At 42.7% G+C, this 26,402-nt stretch overlaps 1 protein-coding gene across 3 annotated transcripts in view; it reads right to left on the minus strand.

Annotated features, from left to right (window-relative positions):
- The window catches only part of PTPRZ1 (protein tyrosine phosphatase receptor type Z1), a 231,067-nt gene that overhangs the window by 147,469 nt on the left and 57,196 nt on the right, over positions 1-26,402 (minus strand). For all 3 annotated transcript variants that reach the window (XM_019492006.2, XM_014601009.3, XM_019492008.2), the window contains exon 2: positions 16,948-17,013. In XM_019492006.2, coding sequence (XP_019347551.1) covers positions 16,948-17,013 — 66 coding nt within the window. The remainder of the gene's footprint in view (positions 1-16,947; positions 17,014-26,402) is intronic.

Below are 26,402 nucleotides of genomic sequence, written 5' to 3' on the forward strand. Positions count from 1 at the left end.
ACTCTCCCCTCCAAAACAGGCTCAGTCAAAATGTGTCATTTTGAACTATTTCATTTATTTTCTATATGTTCATTATAAATGAGCATAAGTTGCTATGTATTGTTTCAAAACTGAAAAATAGAATTTTTCATTTTGAAAAGTTGAAATGTGATATTGTGAAAGTTTTTTTTTTAAACCAGCTCTCTCCAGGAAACAGTTTTGATATGGAAGATTCAGCACAGTGTAAAAATGGCATCTTCTTATTAAACAGATCTGTTCACTTTGTGAATTCAGTCACATTTTCTCATTCTGGTGATAAAAATAGGCTTTTACTGCTCTTGCAAGACTTTCAGATCCAACACAGCTAGTAGGTACTAAACTGGACCCAAATAGTTCCTGTATCTCATCAAGAACAGCTCCAATTGGTTTCAGTCCTTCAGAATCGTTTAGGACAGCAGGGTTGTACAGGCACAATTACAGCCTAGCTTGATCTGCCAGTTGTCTATCAGTGGTAATAATGAAGGACAGAATCTAGCTGGTAGCCTGCAGGCCGCATACAGTTACAGAGGGGTTAACCTGTGGTCCCAGGCTTCTGATTCGGCCACACCCTCTCCACCCATCTGGCTGCTGCTGACACTGGAGTTTCTGGGCTCTCTCTCCCTCTTGCTGCTTCCACTTCCTGCCCCTGCTCTGGTGAGCAGGTGGTATTGTCCACAAGTCCAAGGGAGCCTGCAGCTGAGAGTTTTGGAGGGATCCAGGGACAACTACAGTGCAGCAGGGATGGGGATGCAACCCATGCAATGCAGTGCATCAGGGGATGTACAATCTGTATGGCCTGTGGCCTCTGTCTATTCAGAAACTGGACAGCCCTGATATAGGACAAGGCAAGGAGTCACTCTGATCTCAGGCTGAGTCCACCAGTCTGATACTTGGAAAAGAAACCCTAAAATTTTATACTTACAAGCTGAGTATATTTTATCAGGAGCCATTGAGAGACAATAAATGATGCCTTTTTAAAGTCACTTTAAAAAGACACTTGAATAGACTATATGAGCAGAAGTGAATACAGAGGGGAGGATTATAGTCTCCCAGAAGAAAACCCACTCAAGCAGGTCTCAGAGGCAGGAAAGTATTATGAGGTTCTCTTTGAGGAGACTGCTCCTTTTTGCTCCCCCAGATTGTCAAAGTTTGTTTCCCCTCCCCTCCCCACAAATAAAAAATATATGCTGCAAATATTTCCAATTATGCATATAAGTGCAAGAGGATTGGAAGCAGCTAGAGACATCCTTGCAGAGGCCCCATGCCTGTATTTGCTCCTTGAATTTAGTGCAGTTTCCTTCCCCCTACCATTTTCCCATTATTGTACAACTCAGTTGGGACAGTGCTCCAACAGCCCCTGTTACTCTACATGGAGGTGATCCAGAAAAAAAGCTGTTTTTAAGATGTGTAAAATTTCATGGCCACACTGAGGTAATTTGGGCCAAATTTGGATTATCACACGTTAGCAGCAGTTTCTTCTTTTCATTTTAAAAACAAGCAAATAAACTAAAAGACCACCCTATATTATATATTCGATTGTTTTAAAGGAAAAAAGAGACACAAAGCCTGAAAATGTATTGCAAGAGTATTACAAAACCTGATTGATGGGGCTTTTGGAATTGAGCCAGTTATTTTTCAAATTACCACCTAATATTTTAGAGTAGGTGTACAGTGGATTTACTCAAATGAAGGAAAGACTGGTTAAAAGTTTGGCTAGGTAAATCCCCCTCCTCTGCTTTTGAATCTGTAACAAAGCATATGTCAATAATAGGAGTCCTCTTTGGTGACAGAAGTTTTAGTACAAAGACTTTCTCACTTATCACTAGATATGTGTGTGATACGTGATATACTTGTGCTGCCATCCTTGGAACCCAAGTAGAACCAGCTCTAGGGATTAAATATAAACCACAGATTCCTGACGAGAATGGAATGAAGAAAGAGACCAACACAAACTATGATGGACAGGCAGTGGCATATTTTATTCACTGAAAAGGACAGTGATATAACTAGTGAGCATGGTGAATTCCCCTTAGCTATAAATCTCTCTTGATACAGTGCCCTGCTATAACTATTTTTTGATCATGCAGTTTACCATTCAATGAGAGAATCCTATCATTGTGGATCAAAAACTGTTACCTAGCACACAGATGGTTGGCCCAATAAAAAAACCCACAATACTATGCATGAGTCCCAGATGATAACCTGTTTGCAGAGCTGTTCAGCATACTTGAAGTTCTACATGGCCCTAATTCAGTTTTACTTTTCCTCACTCCCAAATTATTAATTTATCATAATATTACATGCAGTATTTATATGTTGGGATAGGTGGTGTTAGATGGAAGAGAACAGGATGGTAGAGTTAAGAAAGGAGAAAGACTGAGATGGGTTGATTTGACAAGAGAATGCAAAAGCACATAAAGAGATTCAGAGCTCAGTACATAAAAACTGCACCTGGTAGATTTGTTGCAAAGTCCCTGCTCACAAAGAACAAGAAATGAATAAAAAGGAGGGATCAAAAGACACCCCCAGTCAGGTACAACAAGAAAAACAGATGGGTGGGTTGAGAATTGCTGCTGCTGGGTTAGAGATTGCTTTCAGAATTACTACACAAGTCTTCTCAGGATGCACCTTTTGTTATAACATCTCTCCCTAGTATTCTCATTTGTAGCTCTATCAGCACAGTCTCATTTCGTTCCCCTATATCATAATCACTGATCTGTCTGTGTTTTGCTCTCTAGCCCTCTTTGCTATTGATGCTTACATGCTCATCATAACATGCTTGTCACTTTCTAATTGTCTACTGCAGTGGTGTTCAACCTTTTTGGCCAGCTGAACAGATGAGTAGTGCCCAATTCCTTTGTGGGTCAGATCCAGTAGGGCCCCATTTGGCCATGTAGAGGGGGGAGGAAGAAGCCCAGACCCAATCCAGGTAGGTGGTAGAAGAGGGCAAGGGGCATGGCCCCACCCCAAACTAGCCATGTAAGGGGAGAGGGTGTGGCCTGCCCATGCAGGAAGATCTCAGCCATCTGAGCCCCAACCAGGCAGGGAAGGGGGAATGGGCTGGCTCCAATCTGACCATGTGAGGGGGAGGGTCATGGCCTAGCTCTGACTTGCCCCACAAGACTTAGGATTTTGGGAGCAGGCAGGGGTTGCAATACTGCCAGTGCTTGCCCTACCACCAAATTTTCCAACCAATCGGAAGCCCCACAGGCTGGATTCCAAGGCTTCACTGGGCAAATTTGGCCTGCAGGTCAGAAGTTGAGCCCTCTTGGTCTAGGACATGATATATACCATGAGTTGTTATGTTGGCCAGTGAATTATACAAGGAATCAATTATATGCACATTATTCATGTTGATAAGCATTAATGCAAATGAAAACATTATAAGCAATGCATTTAGATCACATGCGAGTAAATGCTCACCACTTTAACAATTTAAGAACTGAGTCTTAAAACAGTAGGATTGCTAATAGGGTAATGTACATAATCACTATCAATAATGGTGGCAGAATGGATCCTAAGTTTTCAGGGCTCTGATTTTCACCAACCCATAAACTGATTCTGTATTAAATTTTAACTGCATTAACCTCCAGTTAGGCATCTGCACATTTCAGAAGTGTGTACTAAAGTATTTATCACCTTTTGTGTAGGGTTGAGCAACTTGCAAATGAAGAATAGATCAGTGGTTATAAACTGGAAGATGGTTTATGATCCTTTTGAAGTGTGAAAATGCTTAGCCAAATCCTGTAGTCTATTTTGAAATGTCCCACACTGTTAGGTTTTTTTTTATTTTGGTGCATTTGCAGACATTAAGCTTAGAAAAAGCATCTAGTATAAAACTGTTTTTGTCTAATTCTAATATTATAAAAGCCTAAGTCTGTCAGTCTGTAATGCTTTATCTGATGGAAACAGCCAATCAGAATGCTCCAAGCATAAGGGAGCACCACCATGATTCCAAAGCCACGCGGAGGACCGGACAGAGGGTGGGGGAGACAAGGCCAGCAGTGGTGGCCTCGGCTCCCCTACCCTGTTCCCTGCAAGAGGCAGAACAGTGGCAGCATGGGGTGTTAGGTGGTGGTACTCCATCCCAGCCACTTCCCCTCCCTGTCATTCTTGACAGGCAATTGGCTAGTAGGTCATATATATGCCATTGCGACCCTATAACATTTTCATCAGAACAATAGTACCATATATTACATAAGTACCTCCTCACTTTCCTTCCTTTTCATTTCTAAAACTATGGAAGGTACTACAAATTTGGCTAATTTAGTAAATGATCATAAGAAGATGACACAGTAATTTGCAGCATTACCCAATTTCTTCAATTTCACAATAGTTATAGCACTTAAGTAAGAAAGGGATTGGCCTGATCAGCACTGACAGCATCATTGCCGTCTTAATTGTGTCTCATTAGAAGACCAAAAATAACAGAATTTTCTGAGTGGGACCAAGCATGATCTGGGGTCACAATCAGGCTACTCCTTGTTTCTTTGCTGTTTTTATTCTTCCTATAAGCATTGGATATTTAAGGGCCATATGTAACCATAGAAGAGTTCAATTTATACACAATATCTCCATCCCATAGTTTTGCATACAGTTTACTCTAAAAACTGTTGACTGAATCAAAGTAAAATAAGTTGTAATTTTCTGTTTTTAGCCTTTTTCTTGTTCCCAAAGATCAACTCTACTGTATCTCAAAACAGAAGAAGTAATTTTCATTTGAGCAAAGAGGCTATTTCGAACCACACTTTTTATACAGATTACAAGGGCCTGATATTTGACCACACATATAGACTAGATATCTCATTTATTTGAAATAATATTCTTTGTTTGCTTCTGTAATATACTATCTAGAAAAAGGGCATTTGACACATATGCATGTAACTGCAGGCTTCCAACCCTATGATGAACAACAGATACAGAATGTTAATTTAAGTTGCTGAATCATCAATTTTTCCAAACACATTATTTAATAACTTTTAAAATTAATGAGCCTGTGAATTTACTGACAAAATACTGGAGCTGTAAGTGATGATCCAGGGGGACAAAAATGTGCATAATGAACTATCATGTAATAAATTCTTGGGCAGCCTCATAAGTGGATAGACTACTGGAAAAATGAAGATAGCCTCTACTGAAAGATTATTTTAAGTAGTTAATAAAATAATGCACATTATTTTGATTTCTTATAACTTATCTTATGGAAGAAAGCTTCATTACCCGGGAGGCCAGGTTTTACTTTGTTATTTACAGCACTGATTTATGCTGTCACTCGTTATATCATGTGGATGATGCCACAGGCTAGGGACAGAAATTACACATAAACCAGTTTAAGTGATCAGAAACTGGTTTAAACCTGTAACAGACAGAAGTTCAGTGCACTTAAACTGCTTTCAAAATGGCCAAAACTGGTTTAAGATAAAATCTGACTGGATGTAGTATCAGACTTAACTGATTTAGGTCAAACCAGTTTTATGGAACTTCTGTCTCAAATCCTTTCTGGGTTCAAGTTAACTCACAGTCCTCCAGCACCCCAGGATGTTTTGCAGCCCTGGGTTGTGCTGTTTGCTCCAGTGGAGCAGGAACTGCCTCATCCCTCTGCTACTTAGCCTGCTGCCTGTCTGCATCCCTCAGCCCACAGGGACTTGGGGGGGGGGTAGGCAGGGGAACAGACCTAGCCAGGGTCTACAGAGCTTGTGGGGGGATGGAAAGCCCCTGTGGTGGGGGATTTTCAACCCTCAGCAGCCCTTTCCCCTCCTCCTTCCTAGCTGCCAATTACTTTAGCCGCTGCCGCAGGAGGGAAGGAGAAGAAGTCCTCTTAGCCAGATGCCTCCCCACACAGTCCAGCACAGGGGCACCACGGAGCACCTGCCTTAGGGACTTCACCTCACCCCAGCTTGGGAAGCTCCAGGGAGCTGAGGGGAATTCTTCCCCTCCTGAACCCAAGAGTTGTTTGCTTTAGCCTGAGTCTCAGGCAGCCTCAGGGAGTTGAGGGAAATTCTCTTGCTTGTCCAGTGGCGTCCTGACTGGGGGGGGGGGGGGGGCAGGATGGCCATGCCCTCAGTTGCTGCCCTGTGGGAGGGGGGGTGCTGGCTGGGCCCTCCAGAGGTACTCGGTTCCCTGGCTTCACTTCTGGTTTTGCTGCCGGTGTTTCCAGGCTCAGCAATCAGTCACCAGGGGAACCTCCCACTCAGTGACCAGCTGCGGACAGGGAGGTCCAAATGGAGCCACTAGGCTTCGGGTGCTGGAGACCCACAGTACACCACTGTGCTTCTCTGCAGCCAGTTTGCCTCAGCTGCTGAAAGCCTGAGGCAAAACTATTTTCAGGGAGTGGAAGAATTTCCCTCCACTCCCTGAGGCTGCCCCAGACTATCCCTGAGACTTGTAGCAACTAGGGCAAGAAACTCTGGGGTTTGGGAGGGGAAGAATTCCCCTCAGCTCCCTGGAGATGCCCCAGGCTGGGGGACCCTGGGCTGGGGTGGGGGGAAGCCCCTCAAGGCAGGGCTCCCCAATACCCCCATGCTGGGCTGCATGAGCAGTCACCCAGTCCAGAGGACTCCTTTCTCCTGTGGCAGCTGCTGAAGCAATCAGCAGCTGAGAAGGGGGCGGGGAGAATTGGCCTCAGTTCCCCAGGGCAGCCCGAGCTGGAGAACCCAGGCTGGGGGAGATCTCCTGAAGGGAAGGCTAAAAACTGAAAACTGAACATTGTTATCAGTTCAACCTATGCAGCTTAGAGGAAGCTGCCTAAATTGAATTAATTCTGCCTTTGGCTTTTTGACTGTCTAACTTAGCCACAATGATTTCTTTCCTGTGAAAAAATAGCAACTTTAGGTCTGCTCAGAAAGTTATGCTACTTCTGTCACGGTTGTTAACTAACACTAAGAAGTTTGAAACTGATGTGACTTGATGCTACTCATAGGCTAGGTACAGACATTCTGGGAGCTTATGGGGAGGTTAGATTATGTAAAAATAGCCAATTGATCTAGCTTACTTCACCCCAATGTCAACTTTACACATCAATCTAAGTGTAAACCGTACACAAGTTCAGATCGATCTAAAAATGGCTGACCCAATCTAAGTTAACTGCACCTCAGAGGCAGTCTTAGATAGGGTCTGGAGAGACTGATCTAACTAAACTTCTGCACAGTTCCTAGTGGAGCCGCAGAGTTGGGAAAGCCCAGCTACTGGCTCCAGCCCCCCAGGGCAGCATTTTTCCTACTCTCCCCCCTGGCAACAGGCTATTTTTAGTCCCTTGGCTCCTTGTCTCAACCCAGATGGGCAACTCCCCACCGTGGGCCTGGGCCTTCCAAACCCCCAATCCTGCAAGCTACTCCCAGAGTTGGTTTTACCAGCATTTGCCAGTGCTGGGGATGAGGAAGTAATTCAGAGTGGGGGGGAGGAGTGGGTGGGGTAGGGAAGGCTGGTTTGCCAGGGGGGTTGATTGTTTTCTGAGGGTGGGGAGGATCGAGGTGCAGTTCAGCATCACCAAGGAGGGCAGGGGGAATCCAGTTCGGGGGAGGGAGGGGTTGGTAATATCAGAGAGCCTCTACAATCCCGCCAGCCTCCCCAATCCCCTCCATGGCCCCCCTCCCCTCCCCTCCCCCTTATCCTGCCAAACCCTCCTGGATCCCAGGAACCCTCCTCCAGACTCCACTTGCTCCCCTGATCCCTCTGAAGACCATGATTGCCCCCCCAGATCCTGCGAAAACCTCCCAGACCCCACCAACCCCCCTGTGAACACTACTAGCCCCCTGTTCTCACCAAAGCCCTCTCATGAACTCCACTAACACTCCTGATCCCTCAAGCTCCCCTGCTAGTGCCCCCCCCCACAATCCCGACTAAGGATCGAGAAGTCATTCTGAACTCAATCTAACCTCCCCCTAACCTACCTGAATGTCTGTATGTACCCATAGTAGGCCAGATATAGCCACTCCATAATACTTCCAGATTTCAATATTCCCTGGCTGCTCTTGGACATGCTTCCCACAAATCAGCCTACAATAGTTTATTACTATTTCTTGCTCCCATGCAACTTAACACACTTCAAAGCATGTCAAACCAAGTCTGAATAAAGCTGAAATACAGGTGTCCCTACATGCTGTTAATCAGCACAGTTAATCAGTTGTGGTGATTTGGGAACAAAGGCATGTACTGGACAGCCCTTTCGCTAAGAAGAAAGAATTACCAAGTTTGATTTGATAGTTTAACAATTATATTAAAATCTTAGTTTAAAAATTTCAATCTAAACAGAGTTTAGTATGATTTACTTTAGAAGGACAAGACCTTGGCCATGTATAGGTGGTATAAAAATGGGAGCAAAGTTCCACATACACAATCCCCAGAACAGCTTCACCATACCTCACATGCTAACTTGCGGTCTTGAAACAGAGGCTGTGTGCACTACACATTTCTAAACAGTGTGCAAAAGGAACAGAAAAGGGTGGACAGCAGGTGAAGGCTTATGCTCTATACCCCAAATATCAAGCTAACTCATTTTAGTCGTCTCAGGATGAGGAGATTGCTAAGGGCCAGTAACAGATTACTTCCATTTGGAAAAAAAGACAGAAAAAGACCATCTGTGTGTCGTAGATGTTCTCCTAAGGTCCGGTTGGGCACAGGAGGGCAGACACTTTTTCCCCCTTGGCTTAACTGAAAAATGAAAAATTCTTTATTGAAAAATAAAAGCACAATATTCATGCCGGTGAATATTCACTAAAATATAAGTGGAGACTTCTTTCTCTGGCACTTTTCTGGTTATAATTTGCCACAGAATCCATCAGTACTTAGGAATCATGAAGCAAAATCTAAGGTAAAAGCATGCAAAGTTGGGCACATGAAGCCATATTTAGGCAATGAATAGAAGTGGGAATGCTCAGTACTTCTGTAAATGAACCCCTTTTAATTTAGGAGCCTAACTATGAATTCAGACACCCAACTATAGACTATATTTGAAGTTTTTGCTTAAATGTCTATGATTCCTGGTTGCAGAGATAACCTATGAAATGAGAAATGACTGTGCCATTTATTAATGTTTACTAAAGAATGACTACGGAAAACTTGAAACAATAGTTCTGACTGGTATGAGTTGCCTCTGAGTAGAGTACTGAATAAGAAATCTGTGTATGGAAATGTTAATATTAACTTTGTTAGCTATTTCATTGCTGACTTTTCGTCTGCCAGTACCAGATATTGTGGAGGATATTGGTGTGGGTTGCAGATGATCCAGAATGACCTGGATAAATTGAAGAGATGGTCCAAAATCAGAGGCAATTCCACAAGAACAATGAAGAGTCTTGCACCTGGAATGGAATAATTCTATGAATAAATACAGACTGGGGAATAACTAGCTAAGCTACAGAACTGCAGAAAAGGACCTTGGGGTTACAGTGGAGCATACGCTGAATATGAGCCAACAGTGTGCACTTGTTGCAAACAAAAACAAAACAAAACCCTAACAGCATACTGGGCTGCATTAACAGAAGTGTTATTTGCAAACCAAGGGAGGTGATTCTTCTACTCTATTCAGCATTGATGAGGTTTCACCTGGAGTAGTATTTCCATTTCTGTCCCTCACATTTCAAGAATGATGTGGAGAAATTGGAAAGAGTAAAGCAAAGAGTGACATAAATGATTAGAGGTCTGGAAAATATAGTAAAGGAGGAAAGGATGAAAGAGGTAGAATTATTTAGTTTGGGAAATAAAAGACTGAGGTGGGATTTGAGAACAATCTTGATAATTGCCCTTAAGGTATTTGAAGAGGATGGAGATAGGCTATTCCCTGTGGCAGCAAGAGACCAGACTGGGAGCAATGGCTGCAAACTGCAGCAGAGAAAATTTAGGTCAGAAATTAGGAAGAGGTTTCTGACTATGAGGATGGTCAAGCATTGGAACAGGCTACCTGGAAAGGTTATGGAATCACAGAATCATAGAAAGTTAGGGTTGGAAGGGATCTCAGAAGGTCATTTTGTCTAACCTCCTGCTCAAAGCAGGAGCATTCCCAACTAGATCATCCCAGCCAAAGCTTTCTCTACCTAGGTTTTGAAAACCTCCAAGGATGGAGCTTCTACCACCTTTCTGGGTAACCTGTTTCAGTGTTTTACTACCCTCCTAGTGAAAAAATTCTTCTAATATATAACCTAAACTTCCCTTGCTGCAACTTGAAACCGTTGCTCCTTGTTCTCTCATCTGCTACCACTAAGAAAAGTGTAGCTCCATCCTCTTTTGAACCCTGCTTCAGGTAGTTGAAGGTTATTAAGTCTCTTCTCAGTCTCCTCTTCTCTAGACTAAATAAGTCCATATCCTCATGAGTCTTTCCTCATAAGTCATGTACCCCAGCTCCCTCACCATTTTTATCATCCTCCACTGGACTCTCTCCAACTTGTCCACATCCTTTCTATAGTGGGGAGCCCAAAACTGAATACAGTACTCCAGATGTGGCCTCACCAGTGCTGAATAGAGGGGAATAATCACTTCCTTTGACCTACTGACAACACACCTACCAATGCAGCCCAGTATGCTGTTAGCCTGCTTGTCAACAAGGGTACCACTGAGGGTTGCTCATGTCCTCCCCAAACTGTGCTGCCTGATGTGGTAGTTTGGGAGCTGACCTAGCCTGTGAAGACTGAGGCAAAAAAGGCACTGAACACTTCAGCCTTTTCTGCATCCTATGTCACAAGGTTGCCTCCCCCATTCAGTAAGGGACCCACACTTTCCCTGATTCTCCTCTTGCTACCAACATCCTTGTAGAAACTCTTCTTGTTACTCTTCACATCCCTTGCTAGCTGCAACTCCAACTGCGCTTTGGCCTTCCTGACTCCATCTCTATCCCTGGAAATTTTCAAGAGCAGGTTAGAATTGGTTGGAACAGTTTAGACAGATCCTGCCTTAAGAATGGGGTAGAAATAGATGATGTATCTTCCAGCTGTACTTTCCTATGATCCTAAATTCATTTTGCTTGTTTTATAATGTTGCAGAGCACTTAGGTGCCCTGCTCCTTTAAAGAGTGGAACCTGCTAGGGAAAGAGTCCTAGCAGTGAGTGGGGAGCCCCCAGCTGCTGGTTACCAGGGCAGCTAGAATGAGGTAGTGGTCCACACCTGCCAGTGGTCAGCTGACTGGAAGGGGCAGGGCCTGGCTCATATATACACCCCAGAGCTGGGGCCAGGAAGGCAGTTCCCTGCTGGCAGCCAAGGGGGAAGGAGCTGTCCCAGAGCAACCAAAGGGGAGAGGCCTGACTGTAGGGGCAGCTTCTGACACTGTTAAGGGACGGATCACTCCCTGGTATGGTTTGAATGATGTTGTAGCTGGAGAGCTTGAATTTATGTTGCAGCCCAGAGGCAAGTGTTTTGTTTACTGCTGCATAAGACCAGTGGTTTGGGTAGGATATTAGGGGAAGGAGGAGGCCTCATAGGGGACCCACAGAAGTGTGGGGACCCCAGCACCAGAGAGGGCGCAGCATTTGGGGGCGCACCGACCCCAGCACCAGAGAGGCGCAGAGTGAGACATGGCTGCGGAGAGCCCGAGCACCAGTGAGGCACAGTGAGACCCAGACCAAAACAATGTCGGTACCATCTGTGAGGCTTGGGGTGTGGTAAAGGGATGGTTGGAGCCATGCATAGCCCACATGGCTAGGGTGCCCTGAAACACCTGTTGTGACATCTATCTCAGAGCAGGATCCACCAGGGGTCCAGAAACCCATGGGGTCCAGAGAGTCAATCAAAACTGTGCCCAAGAGGACTGAAAGGCAGCCTCCCTATCAATCATTCAATCAAAGACGTGGCAGGCGAGAATCGAGAGTGCCCATTGGGCCAACTTGGCATGGTAAGAGGGCCTTGGGGAGATCACTGCCATCCTACAGGACCCCGTCCCATGACATACAAGTTGAATTAAGATTAGATTGCCTAGTCTTAATAACGTAGCTTCACACACAGAATATAAAAATGTTCATTGCTCATCAATTGATTATATAAGCTGTTTAGGCAAATCTAATTGATTAATGCATTTCTTATCTATGTAAAATTGTACTCATTTCTCAGTATAAGTCACTATTTTAGAAATATTCAATACTATCCAGATAAACAGTTCAATCAATAATTTAATACAAAATTATAAAACTACACTACCAAATTCCAAATAGTTAATGAAATAATTTTAGGTCTCATTTTCACTTTCTAGGCATTACAGATTCATCTGTAAATCACACTTGGACTTTTTGAACCTGTAGTAGTCAATACTTATGTATACTGCACATGTTGGTCTATGCATACAAATAAAGGGTTTTGTCCACAGTTAAAAGTTAGGTTCCGATACAGATTACAAATGGCATTCAATAAAATTTATACCTTCAGTATACACTTTTTTCAACAACCTTTGATCGAAAGCCTATGTTAAATGATATGTGAACTATACTCTGGTTTGCAAGTGCTGTTTATTATCAAAATGTATACTTTCTGAAAATATAAATTTTTGGAAGTGAGATTTAGGTTTTTTTTGTTTGCTATACACTCCATGGGTTTTTATACAATTGTTCTCACCATAGTATTTGATCAAATTCCAGATATGCATGAATATTGTGTGAAAAAAAAATTTGTTATGGGAAATTTAAGTCTATCAAAACCTGACAGCATTTACTATTTTGCAGCACACCCACACAGACCCTTACTCTGGGTAGACTACCTGGACTGGATTACATAGCTGCAAGGTTGAATTCTTCTATTTCTGTGCAGATAAAACTCAACAGTTTCAGAACTCAAAAGTTTGCAAAGGGACACTTGCCATAGAGACCTCTAGCCTTTCAATGCTCAGTCTCAAGCCCAGGTACTACATACAACTGAGTAAAGAACGATTGCACTTGCACTTCCAGACCTTAATTTGCATACAGAAAAGAATTCAGTGTGGACAATCCAGAACAGTAAAAAATCATAAGCTGAGTTTCCCATCCCCTACCCCACCAAAAAAAAAAAAAAAATCACGAGACTGAATTAAAAACAATGAGACATTAAACAAAAGTGTCGAGTTTTCTTATTTGCATTATGGCCTTGTACATAAGATACAGAAAACCATAATTAGCCATGTTTGTTTGAATCCATGTAGAAAGCAGGGTAGATTTACACCTTATGGACTAACCAAAGTAGATATTCATACATAGCACAAGCTTTGTGGGCTGAAGCTTACTTCAGCAGGTGGTGATAAGATACATCCAGGTCACATTTTCAAGATTTAAAGATGTAAAGATTTAAAGGTTGCAAACCTTTTTTTAAATGGAATATGAGACGCTCAGGTATTCTCTTGAGTTTGAGAATTGTGGCTTTTAGAATAACAACTGTTTTGTGACTTATAATAAAATGTATACAGTTGGAAGCATTGAGGACCTTATGTACACACAGAAATACAAAATTTCAGGGGAAAGGCATCCACAGAAGAGGATTCTTGAAAATATAATTCTAGGAAAGTCTCCATGGGCACATCTACACGAGATGTTATATCGCTGTAGTAACATGATACAGTGATGTAGCATTGGCAGGCACAAACTGAGATGCCACTACAATGACATAGCTGCTAAAAATAACTGTGCGCTGCCAGGACAGCGTAGTAACAGCTGTTACTGCACCATCATTTAGTACTTCCTAAAGCAAATACTAAATGATGGTGCAGTAAAAACTGCACCATGCGGGGCACACGTAGACACGCCCAGTAAAGACTATTGTATAATTCCTTTGGCTTGCAAAGAGATCTTTGAAGGCTTGAAAGGCAAGAGAACTTGCTTGCTTTAGATGTGCTGGGTGATCCCTACCTTACAGGAACTGCACAGGGATAATTATACCTGAATGATATGAATCCAGTAATAATAATAATTAGAGGGAAAGGGATGCACTTGCATTACAGGTGTGACTGTACCCTGAAGTTACAGGATTAGCTGCAAAGCCATTCTGCATGTGTCTGTGGCCCAAGGAAACATCCTCTTTCCTTGAATTACACATGAATCATTTGTGCAAAGAACTCATAAATGGGCTTTGAACAGGAAACAGGATTTGACCCTCTGGGTGCATACATTCTCAGTGCTTATCCCTCTCTCTCTCTCTTTTTCAAAACAGTATTTTAAAAAGATAAATTTATATATAGAATGTTGTGCTGATTGATTTCACACCTGGTCCTATAGTGCAAGATATTTAAATGGGAGTTTTTATTATAAGTCTTGTTTCTGAGGATTTTGTAACTTGCCTACGTCAATTCTTTCTAGGATCACACTTGTTAGACATGTTTTAGCCTGCAGAAGAAAAGGCTTCTTCTTAAAAATTGTGCATGAGAGAAATAAATCAATGTAGAGCTATGGTTTTAGATGCCAAATGATTGTTTAAAGTTTCTTGTTTTCAAACCCATCTAAAACAAAAATATTAGAAGCATAGTTCTCATAGGTTCCTATTTTATTAAAATGTTGCTTTTTAATATGGAATAAGTAAAAATCTAAAAAAAATTAAGTGGCTACATCTACAGTAATTTTTTCATATTTTTATTGGGTATGGATTAATACAGGGGCGGGCAAAATACGGACCATGGTCCGCACCCAGCCTGCGAATCCATTCTATCTGGCCCACGGGGCCCCTAAAAAATTTATAAAATTAATATTTATTGACCCTTGGTTCTTGTAAAAAATGACAGGAACCAAGGTCAATAGGACCCAGGGGAAGCCCAGCAGGCTCCCGCAACAGCAGGGCCCGCTCAGTCCTACCCCCAGCTGGAAGCCCCAGCCTGAGCTTCTGGCCTGGGAGCATGTGGCTGCCCTGGCTGGAAACTCAGGTAAGTGGGGTGGGGAGGGCAGGGGAAGACCCCAGGAAGGGAAGGAGCCTGGGAAAAAAGCTGAGCTCGGTGTTGGGGGTGGGGGGGGGGAGCAGCCCCTCGCCTGCCCTGTGCCCGGTGCTCCCTGCTGCAGCAGCTCACAGCCCATGTGGAGCTGTTCGGAGCAGGCACAGGCAGCCCCAGGCAGGCTGTGAGAGGCTGCAGCGTGGGGCACTGGCCACGGGGCAGGGAGGGGCCACTTCCCCCCCACCCCATGCTCAGCACCATCTTGTAACCCAGCCCCGCAGCCAGCTTGGGCCCCGCGTGGCTCTGGGCTCGCCTGCCAAGACTGGACATGGAGACAGCATCTGTGGCCCTCCCCCCCCACTTGCTGTGCCAGGCAGTGTTTACCACCACCGCCTGTGGGCTGCCCAGCTCGTGAGCTCCAGGTGGGCAGCAGCAGCCAACACTGCCTGGCATGGCAAGCGGGGGGACTGCAGCTGCTGTCACCATGCGCAGCCTGGATGGGTGAGCCCGGAGCTGGCACAGGGACCTGGCTGGCAGCGGGGGCAGGTTACAAGTTGGTGCTGAGCATGGGGAAAAGCAGCCCCTCACTTGCCCCATGCCTGGCACCCTGTGCTGTAGCCTCTTGCAGCCTGCATGGGGCTGCCTGTACCTGCTCCAGACAGCCCCACATGGGCTGCGAGCGCCTGCAGCAGGGAGCAGCGGCCATAGGGCGGGGGAGGGGCCACTTTTTCCCTCGCTCAGCACCAGCTTCTTCCCTGCAGGCGACCATGGGGTCGGGCCTGTGCACTGCCCCCCGTCTGTACCGCAGGGTTGGGAGGTGCAGGAGCCAGTGGGAGCACAGGGCCAGTGCTGGAGGGTCCCAGCGAGCAGGGGCTCTATGGAGCCGGACCAGCTCCCCTGTCTCCCTACTGGTGCAGCCCAGGCCGGCTCCACAGACCCCTGCCAGCCTGTGCCCTGCTCTGGGCCCTGCTGGTGCTGGTCCTGGTCCTGGGACATTGGTCCCAAGACAGTGACCGGGGGGCGGGGCACCTGTCAAGAGGTGGGGCACCTGTCAATGGGTGGGGCTACCAATGAGGCCCATGACAGCCTACCAAAACTGGGTAAGCAGCCCTCCACCCGAAATAATTGCCTGCCCCTGGATTAATATGTAATTAACATTATAGAATAAAATTAGCATTTCAATGCATCTGAAAGCACACTGTCCTTTACTGCCAGATCTATGAAGCCAAATCCTTAAGTTCCATGCTCAATATATTCTTAGGCAGAACTCATAAAAATTCAAGTGTATAAATCCCAAAGGTCACCAAAGCTTCCTCTGACTGCTGATTTTGAAGTTGTTGTAGAAAAGACAGTCAGTGGGCATGTCTACACATGTGCATATTGGTCTATTTTAATTAACATTAAAGCATCACAAAAACCCAGGCTCTTTAGCTAATGTACATTAAAATAGACTAATGCACCTTTTTCTAGTACCTCACAATGAAGGTTCTAAATTTAATATGCATTACCTAAACCACATTAATGACTTGTATAGCTGCAACAAGCTATTTGGAAATTGAATCCTACAAAGGTCCAGAAACAGATACAGAGCCGATACAAGTAAGTTTCCTATCCTTTCACTGGATCTTGAACCAGTCCTTGCTCCTGTCTGTTCTGTGACCCTAAGAGACCTGCTACATGTTCAAATTAAAGCTGGATAGAAACCAGCCATACATATCTATAGATATCTAGAGATTCATACACCTCTATAGACATATATATAGATATAGACAGGTAGATCTATACCTATTGAGAGAGAGATAGAGAGAGAGATGTAAAGTATAGCAGCAGCCTAATGTATAATATTTAGGTGGAGGGAAAGAACCTAGCAATAGAGGTGTTTACCATTCAAAAAGTGAGAATTCTTATTAAATACATAAAGTTTAGACATCCTTAAATAACTTGCTTTTATTGGGATTTTATCTTTTCAAAGATAATAAATGCACAGAAGATAAAGCGGAATGAATACTTGTACCTAACACTTTTCAGACTAAATTTTATCCTTGGTGTATTTAAGACTTGGCACAATTTTATACAAGGATAATAGCTATAATCAAAATTATTTTTCTTGAGTCAGATAGGGCACTTACCTGTGTAGGACCAATCAATCTCCTCAGTCAATTTTCGCTGCTGTCTATAGTATCCATAAACCAAATCTGCAAAAAATACAAACCAAAATCAGAATGATATCAAGTAACAAGTAGTAACAGATGAATCCATGAACAATTATTCATAATTTTAAATATATATGCATTATTCTAATTCAACTATTATTTTGGATTGTGAACAATAAATGCAGGATAGTAGAATAAAATGCCATTGATATTACAGTATGTGTGTATACACACACACACATAGAAATTAAGGAATATGAAACTGTGTTTGTTATTCTTATTTGAATATAGTTTGTTGCTCAGTTGTAAACCCATATCTTACCAAGGCATTTTAGTTTACTAATACATGCTAACAAATAGCCGGAAAACACACAGGTTTCTTCATTCAAAACTTCATTGCATCTAGATTTCTTTTTTTCTACCCTATGTCCATTTTCTCTCCATCTTTTCAACCTCCATCATATCTAAATTTCCAGTTTTTAAAAAGTAAAGCAACTAGTACCAGACTTCTCACTTACAGAAAATATATTTTTTGCTCTCTACCAAAATATTTATGGGCCTCACATAGGTGAATGGGAGTCTTGCCACTGCCTTCAATGGAACTAAGACTTTATTCAGATATTTGAATATTTATTTAAAATATTTTTAAATGAATGAGGGAGAATACTGAATAATAATGTTTATTATGCCATAGCTTTTCTCTAGAAAAAACAATAAACTACTAAACCTTTATTGATGAATTTAGGGCCCCCTCTACACTTTACATTTATTCAGTAATTAACATGTTCATGCTGGCATAGATGGGCAGGGTGCTACACATGCACCCAATTTAAGGCATATAAATGGAAAATGAGGCATGAACATGTTCCATGTGTAATATCAAACATTTGTATGGCTGGCTTGTTTGACACTTTAAATTTAACGTGTGGCCAGGGCCAACAATTGGCTGACTGTCTGTCCTGAAAGCTACAGGAGAACTAGACCCTGGCCTGTCCAAGGTTTGGGGATGACAGCTGATTGTTAGCCCTACATGGCACCTAACTTTGGACTTGTCAGTGCAGGGGAAGCCTGGGATTATTGTCCCAGGCTCTCTCTACACTGGCAAGTAGTAATAGTGCAACTGGGATCTGATCTCCAATCCCAAAATTGTGCCACCTGCCATGCACATGTGGCATGGCAGGAGGCATGATTGTTGGGATCAGGGATCAGATTCCACTGTGTCATTAATGAACATGTGCCAGGGGACTAGGCAAAATTCTGCTATTAAATACACAAATTCAATCTTGCTCTTACTAATACCCACACTATTCCAGTAACTATTGTTGTACCCAAACATAACCAAAAGCATGACCTTGCCCCTTTTATTAATTTTAAATAGTTAAATATAGACTTTTTGTGCTCATAATCTTACTTTAGCTTCATTTAACATTGTTCACAACCTGAGGGATCAAATCCTTTAACAAAATGCTGTTGGATGCTGTAAAATTCTGCTCATAGTGTGTAATAAATACAACTTTAAAAGAAAAGGTCTCTCATCAGGATACATTTCTCATTTTTTAAATCACTGGAAGAAAACCACCAAATGATCTTGATTATAGGACATTACCATTTTAGCTTACTGGGAGACTATTTACATATACAACAATATTTTTAGTTGCTTCTTTTCAGTAGCAGCATTTTGCTAATTTCACTAAGCTAGCTGTCTCATCCACATGACTAACTTCTTTACATTTTTTAACTTATGCAAGTGTAACATCCATAATGGTCAACAGGAGTTTTGTGTGCATAATATCAACAGAATCAGACTTGTGAGGTGCAAAGTGGTAAGTGAGCTATTTGTGTAATTGAAATCACTGGAAAGTGATGCTTTATGTACCAGCACTTTTTCTGTACCAATGTGCATTTGTTCCTGTTTCTTTAATAATTACATAAAGGAAAGCGGTTTAAGACTTGATTTCCAGGTGTTAGTTGCCCTCTTTAGTTTCCTTTACCCATTTTTCTCCTAATTGTTACTTCAAACAATCTGTTGGGCATTCATATGCTAATGAAGCAGGATTTGGGCGTGAGAGTGTACCACCACTTTATAAGTTCCACATGGAGGTCTGATGGACAAGGAGTGATAACTTCAATGAACAACAAAAAAGAAGCAGGATTCACTTTTTGATGCACTGCACACTTATAATCTGCAAATCTTGTGGGAAGCCTGTATAAATGGCAGAGGACTTTTTGCATTCATATTCCTCTTTACTTTCATATTCTCCTATTGTGCTGTCAACAATATGTTCACAGAATACTGACTTACTGAATAATATACTTTTCCCCACATTTGTAATGATCATTATTTCACAGTTTTTCTCATTTCTTACTGACTTTTAGCATTAACATTTTTAAAAAGATAAGTAAAAAATATAGAACTGCACCTGAGGTAGGAAGTGATGGCGCAGTAATATACATCATGAGAGAAGGAGAGAGGACGGAAGGGAGAGAAAGTATGAGAGAGAGAGAGAGAGAGAGAGATCTAACAGGTTTTTTTTCCCTTTGTGGAACTATTGTAATGCTATTGTGGGAAAAAATTATTTACATAAAGTTTTGTGTATACATTTGATATTGACCAACTGACAATGTATGATTGAAATGGGAGTGGGGCGTTTTGGTATGATTTACTTTGGTTTAAAAGTTAATAAACCAGCACTGACCTAACTACTGGCTATATGGATGTAGGCATCTGTGTTGTAGCACAGTTTAATTAGATTGAACTGAAAGCAAAAAAAGAACAGAATATTAAAAGGGATTAGACACCAATGTGGGTGTTGTGACAACAATACCACTGTATTTCACTTCGTATTTAAGATAGTTTGATTCTACTACTGAATGTTTAAAAATATGAAGCAAAACAACTTAATGTCTTCCTGCGCATGGTTGTTTACAAGAAGCTCCTAAACATGCTTCCACAGCTTATTGATTTATTCATGCACTGAGTCAGATGTGTTACAGGATCATGTGTTAGCTAGATGCATAGACTACCTTTTATGAAAGTTCATTAGGAATGAAAAATAATAACTTTCTTCCCTACGCTCACATTTCTTTAAAGCCAACATTTTCTTCAGGAGGCTATGAAATTGGTTTTCTTTAATTTCTGCGTATTTCGGTAGTTCATATTCCATTCCCATAGATGCATAATTTTAGGGATATTTTCTGCAAGAAACTGCATTGACTAGAATAACTACTAAATCAACTTGGATGTTGCTGACCTAGGCTCATGTTTCAGTCCTCAGACATGAAGAGCAAATGAAGGAATAAGGTCATCTGGTTAAAGGGTAGGATGGACAGTAACAAAATCCAACAGATACTTTTCACAATTTAGACTCTTTTCTCATTTATTCCAGCTTTATACTGGAGCTCCACAAGGAAGAAATACTAGAAAAAAATTTTCTAATTTATCTCTACGTAAGAAAGCACTTAAAAACAGAATTTTTATGAACTAAAATTCAAAATAAGTAATGAATATACAGATAAAAAAGTCTAAGGGAGGGATTCTCAAGATTCACCACTTCATGCCTGTTAAAGGAAGTCAGAGTTGCATAAATGCCATTTCAAACTCATATCTAATTAGAGGAATATTCCCCAGCACAGGATCTGAGGCAGCCAGCCTCACCCACCCATCTAGAAACCCCTCTCAAAGTTTGATTTAAGGCATATGCTGGAGATGATGCTTGTAACAGGTGGTGTAGATTAGGTTGGAGATACAGGCTGTTAGCTACTGCAGAGATAGAGGCCATATAAGTTGTCTAAATTATGCTGAAGGGCCCTCCAGCTCCTACAATCAAAGAGCAAAAAAGTAACTTAAAAGTTATCTTAGCTCCTTCTGTTCTGAAGTTGCAACTTCACAGAATCAGAGAGAAACAGGGCTGGAAGAGACCTCCAGAGTCCCAGCAGGAGATCACAAATCTTACCCTATACCTGTGAGACTCTGTGACTACAAACTTTTCCTTACAGAAATCAGGATACATTCAGAAAACAGATTTTTTTGTCTTTAGGCTGTGTTCCAAAAATAAAGAAATTTGGTGCTGATTTTCTCTTAATGCTGCATAAAAATTCATTATTAATTTTAGTTCAAATTTTATGAACTAAAAATTAAATGCATCTAGATTCTGAGAATGTTCGCATCACTCAACATTTTCCCTTAGCCCAAAAGTCAAATTCAGGAGCAATAGGGACAGGATCTAAAGGCAAGACACCCTTGGATATATGGATGGCTATAGTGCACTAGGGCTAGGGACAGACATTCAAAAAGCCTGAGTCTGAATTGATTCAATCTTTGTAGGTTAGTCTAACCTGGCTAGTCTAAACCAGTTTGTAACCACACAAACATTTTCTCTGGACTTAAAAAATGCAGGCACATGCATGCAGTGGCTCAGGCTGGAAGCCACGGGTGCTAGAGCAGCCATCCCTTCTCCTGCACAATGCTGAGCTGAGGGGCGTGGCCAGGCCCTGGCAGGACACTATGATTAGAGAGGGGTTCCCCCTCCTCCTGAGCAGCCCAGGGAATGTTTATTACCCCTAACTCAGTGTTTATCAACCCATTAAGAAAACAAAGCCTCTCCCCATTAGTTCAAGCTCTTCTTAAACAGCTTTTCCAAGAAAGGATATTACCAGCTACCTGTTGATTAGTTCCAAAAAGCCTGTCTGCCTTTGTTGTCTCCCACAACATGGACTGTAGCTAGGATGTGGTCTGCTAGCTAATGCTGAGAGGTATCTGTGTAAAGCAGAGGGGCGTGGGGAACGCTTAGCAGGGAGAAGGCAGGCAGATGCCTGCAGTCTGTGCTGGAGCTCCAGCCAGGGAGCAAAGGGGAGGAGCCAGACCTTCTGTGGAGCAGAGAGCCCTGCCCAGCCCAGGGAGCATGCCAGGATGCTGCGGGAGTCTGGTTTATTTTAAACCAGCAAGGGGTCTGGGACAGGCATTGCATAAACCAGTTTGACCCAAATCAATTAAGTCTGATACTACATTCAACCAGGTTTATCTCAAACTAGTTTCAGCCATTTTTAAACCAGTGTATGTGCACTGAACATCTGTTCTGTTACAGGTTTAAACCAGTTTCTGATCAGTTAAACTGGTTTATGCGTAATGTCTGTCCCTAGCCTAGAGGCATAGTAATTGGCATCGATCTTATTAAAATCATTGGGAGTTTAATGGGAGGAAGATCAGACCTGTGTGGGTAAATAAAGAAAAATGATAGGATCCCTCAGCATTCCAGAAGTCATGTAAAGGAACCAAGGGAAAATATCTATTTATCTCTCTAAAATCTTTCTCTAAAAGAATCCTGTAGTCTCATGTGGTACCTTTGCTATCTACACTTACATTTACTTGTTATGGTCCTCACGCAAATGTTGGGCAAACTATTTCATATGGACGTAGCCCTCACACACATCAGGCCAGAACCTCAGCTAATATAAAGTGGCAAAAATCCAGTAAGTCAACGGAGCTACATCAATATACATAAGCAAAAGATTTGGCCATAAATGTTGAAATGGGTAGCTTCTATGTCACTCACAAAGTCAAGTAGATTCACCTTTGTGATATCTCTAATCTAACAGTGCAATTGCCACAAACATTTTGTACATTATATACTATTACCCTTTTATAATAATCTATACATACAAAAAAACCCATGAAAACATGAAATTCCAGATCCTTTTGCTTGGAACTGAAAAAGGGGCTCCTAGCAAACAAAATCAAACAGTAATGTGAGCATATCAGTTGCAGAGTGTTACAGAAAACAAACTGTGTATCTTATATCAGAGGTGCCGCTAGCTATTTTGGCACCCCGGGCAGAGCCAGGTGGGGGTAACGTAGGGGGCTGTGCCCAGTAGAGTCTTACCTGGCACACAATGGGCTCATGAAGAGAGGGATGGAAGCACCAGCTATGCAGAGCAGGGCCATGACTCCCCAACCCATCAGCCTCACTCCCCAACTGCTGCAAAGTTAATCTATTCTCAGCTGCCAAAGAACTGCATACAGAATGATCCCGTAGAAGCCTTAATTTGGTAGCAACTGTGAGACAGTTAACCTAATATCTGTGAGCTGGGCACACACCTTCCTCATAGCAATACCTCCTTCTCAGCACCCCTATCAGTCACCACATGTGGCTCCTGCCCGGTCACCCAACTCTAGTTATGCTACCATCTTATATATCAAAATAACTAGATGGCCAAGAATTGGGCCACAGGGCAAAGTAACCAAAACTTAGGCAGGGAAATGGAGCCAAAACTGATGTACAACTACTTTGAAAAGTATACAGACACATGGGGCGCATCCCCATATGCAGGTATGTGTGGTTTGTGGCACTACAAACTGCAGCTGTGGAACATTAAGATGTGCCTGCCCCACACTGCAAATTTTTGCCTTATTTGCTCCAGCATGCTAGAAGCCAGGAGGAACTGGGCAAGAGCAGTTTGCCCCAAGTGGGACACAGTATCCCACAACAAAGCACACATGCAGGGGTGTGCTGCCACACAGAAGTAGCAGCACAAATTTGTGCCACTGCAGGTACACACCCCTGCACAACTAGACACAGACATGATGTTTAACCATGAATACTTAGCAAAAGGATGCCTAGTACAAGGGGGTGATGACATCAGCACTCCCACCCCCACCCACTGCCCAGCTGGCTGTGAGAAATTCTGTGCGGGAGGAGAAAGGGCTGCAAGGGGGAGAGGGGGCTGGGCCTAGGACTCGGCAGGGATAGGGAGGGAGCCAAGCCGAGCCTGGCCCAGGATCAGGCCAGGGTCCGCTGCACCCTTTCCATGTCCAGGGTCATTGCCCAGTGCTGACACCCCCTGCACCAACAAATCCATTGCTCCCAGCTCCACCCCGGCTCCAGCTGCCTCTCTGCCCTGGCCCCACACTGCCCGGGGCCAGCTTTGGCTGCGCCGCTGGGCTTGAGGGGACAGAACCCCTGGGACCCCCATGCCTACCCCACCAGGCCCTGCACAGGAAGGGCGCAGGGCAGAGCCACAGCTCATCTGGGGGGGGGGTACAGGGAGGGGCGGTGGCTGCATGCATCCCAGGAGGACATGGGGGGTCGGGTGACCTACAGCACAACCAATGCTCCCCAATGCTGCTGCTGTCCTCTCCAGCACAGTCTGCCCCCCCGGCCGGGAAGAGCCTAGTGCAGCCCCAGCCCCAGCTCTGCACAGATCAGGGGGCACACACCCCCCCATGCCTCCTGGGGTGCACGTAGAAGCAGGATGAGCCACTCATGGATGAGCCGCTCATGGCCCAATCCTGTGCACTGCCCTGAGTGCCTGCCACAGCCCCAGCCCCCTAGACCAACTCTGTCATCGCTGCACGTGCCCCTCCCCACCCCTGCTGCAGCCATGGGAAGCCCACAGCCAGGCTGCCTTGTGGCCCTACTGCTGCCTTGCATTTGGGGTGACTGAGCCCCATTAGCCCCCATTTCTGCCACCCATGGGCGGCAGAGAGGTGGGGGTACCTGGGCACAGGGAAGCGGCACATGGTGGCAACCCCACCCCCTATGCTGCCACTTCCCAAGTATTCCTGCTTCTCCACGTTGCCACCTCATACCCCCCCGGGCCTTCCCAAGTACCCCCAGGGTTATGCACACCCCTGGTTGACAATTCCATGTCTAGTATTTTTCCACATATAGGAAAACTACATTAACAAAAACATACGCACCTACATATATCCTAAGAAAGATGTTCAACTTCAGAAACAAATAGACTGGTTAAAACCTTTTGTTGCGGTATAAAATGCTTTTCCCTATATAATCTGTCTGCCTGTGTTGCACCTGCTAAAGACAAAAAAAATAAATCTTGATTCCTTTCACTTTCACCGTTTTTATACCAGTGTAATCTATGTGTAATGATTTCTTATTTACATTTGTGCAAGTCAGAGAGGAATCATACCTTAACATGCAAACAATGTGCAAATAACTGTTAGCAAGAATTCTCTGTAAATCCCTTCTAGAATATTTTGTATTTTTAAGTATCCTTCAACAGCTGGAATGACATCTGTTTTATTTTTTTTTCTAAATATCACTAGTAAAATCTTAAAAATGCCAACTCCTATTTTTCACATCACCTTAGTAAAAAGTCAATGGATCTTCATTTCCTACTTACCTTGGTTACTTCTGAAATTGGGATTTAAATGTGTACGTCTCTTATGGATTTTTGAAAATTTTACACACTGTTCTTCTACATGGCCTCATATTAGGCAACAGTATATACACTACCATGCAGAGGATAATCAATCGTGTTTATGCTGTTTACACAAGTACAGCACCATATCTTCATTTTACATTCTGAATTATAACAATGTAAGCGTAGCCACCTTTTTTCACTATTTTACATTTAAAATATATTTTTAGTAATGGACTGAAATTTAATTGACTTTTTTGGTTAAAAAGTATGACTGGGTTCATTTCAAAACAGATATCATTAAATACTGAAGGACTAAGAAGCATTTTCTTTATTTAACCTATTGTAACTTCACCCATGAGGAATACTATGAATTAAAACGGATTTAAAAATACAACCCTCATTCTTGATTTGCATTCTGTATAATATCAGCTAAAGATTATCACAAACATTTAAACAAGACTTGGCAGCACATCTGGGTATGTAAAATTAAAAGAATGTTGCATTTGTGCCTGTTACACCCAGTAAAAAAAGTGTCATTTTACAGTAGAAAAATATTACAGTGCAGCAAGTTTGAAAACAAAGCAAAAAAATAAGCAGTTTTTTTCTATATAACTTTTGCTCATAAGACCACCCATCCACTCTCCAGCTTCCCTTCTGCTAAATAAGATCAGTTTCTATTTATACTGATATATAAATTAAGGGAAAAAACACGAGTTATGAATAAATTCAGCCTTGGTATAAGAAAACACAACTGCTCTCAAGTTATTTGAACTGTACCCATTATTTTAAATATGAATTTCATTTTATGAATTCAGTACAAGATGAAGTGGGAAGGAGATAAACCAGAACAGAACTGGACTTTTTCAGACTCAGTGGGCCAAATAATGACCTGCTTCAGATTGTTGCACTTCATTTAATTGATGTTCCACAGACAAATCAAGGACAATTGCTAAAATGTCTTCAGTAATCAGAAGAAAATATGGAAAGATAACGATTAAATACTAGTAAAATATAAATGAATAAATTATATTTCATCGTTTATATTTAAAATTTTTCTCCATCTGCACAAATAAAAGACTTATTTCTATATGCACCTCAGCACTGTACTTTTATTACTATGTATTATAAACAACACTATAAACTGAATGTCATAAAACTACTACAACCAAGACCTCAGCATGCACATCTAACTGGCCTTTGGGGAGTTTATGTCTCATATTTGTCACCAGTGAGATTGTACCTCAATGTTAACATAAACATTTACAATTACA

Source organism: Alligator mississippiensis, chromosome 4 (assembly GCF_030867095.1).
Source record: "Alligator mississippiensis isolate rAllMis1 chromosome 4, rAllMis1, whole genome shotgun sequence".
Lineage (NCBI taxonomy): Eukaryota > Metazoa > Chordata > Crocodylia > Alligatoridae > Alligator > Alligator mississippiensis.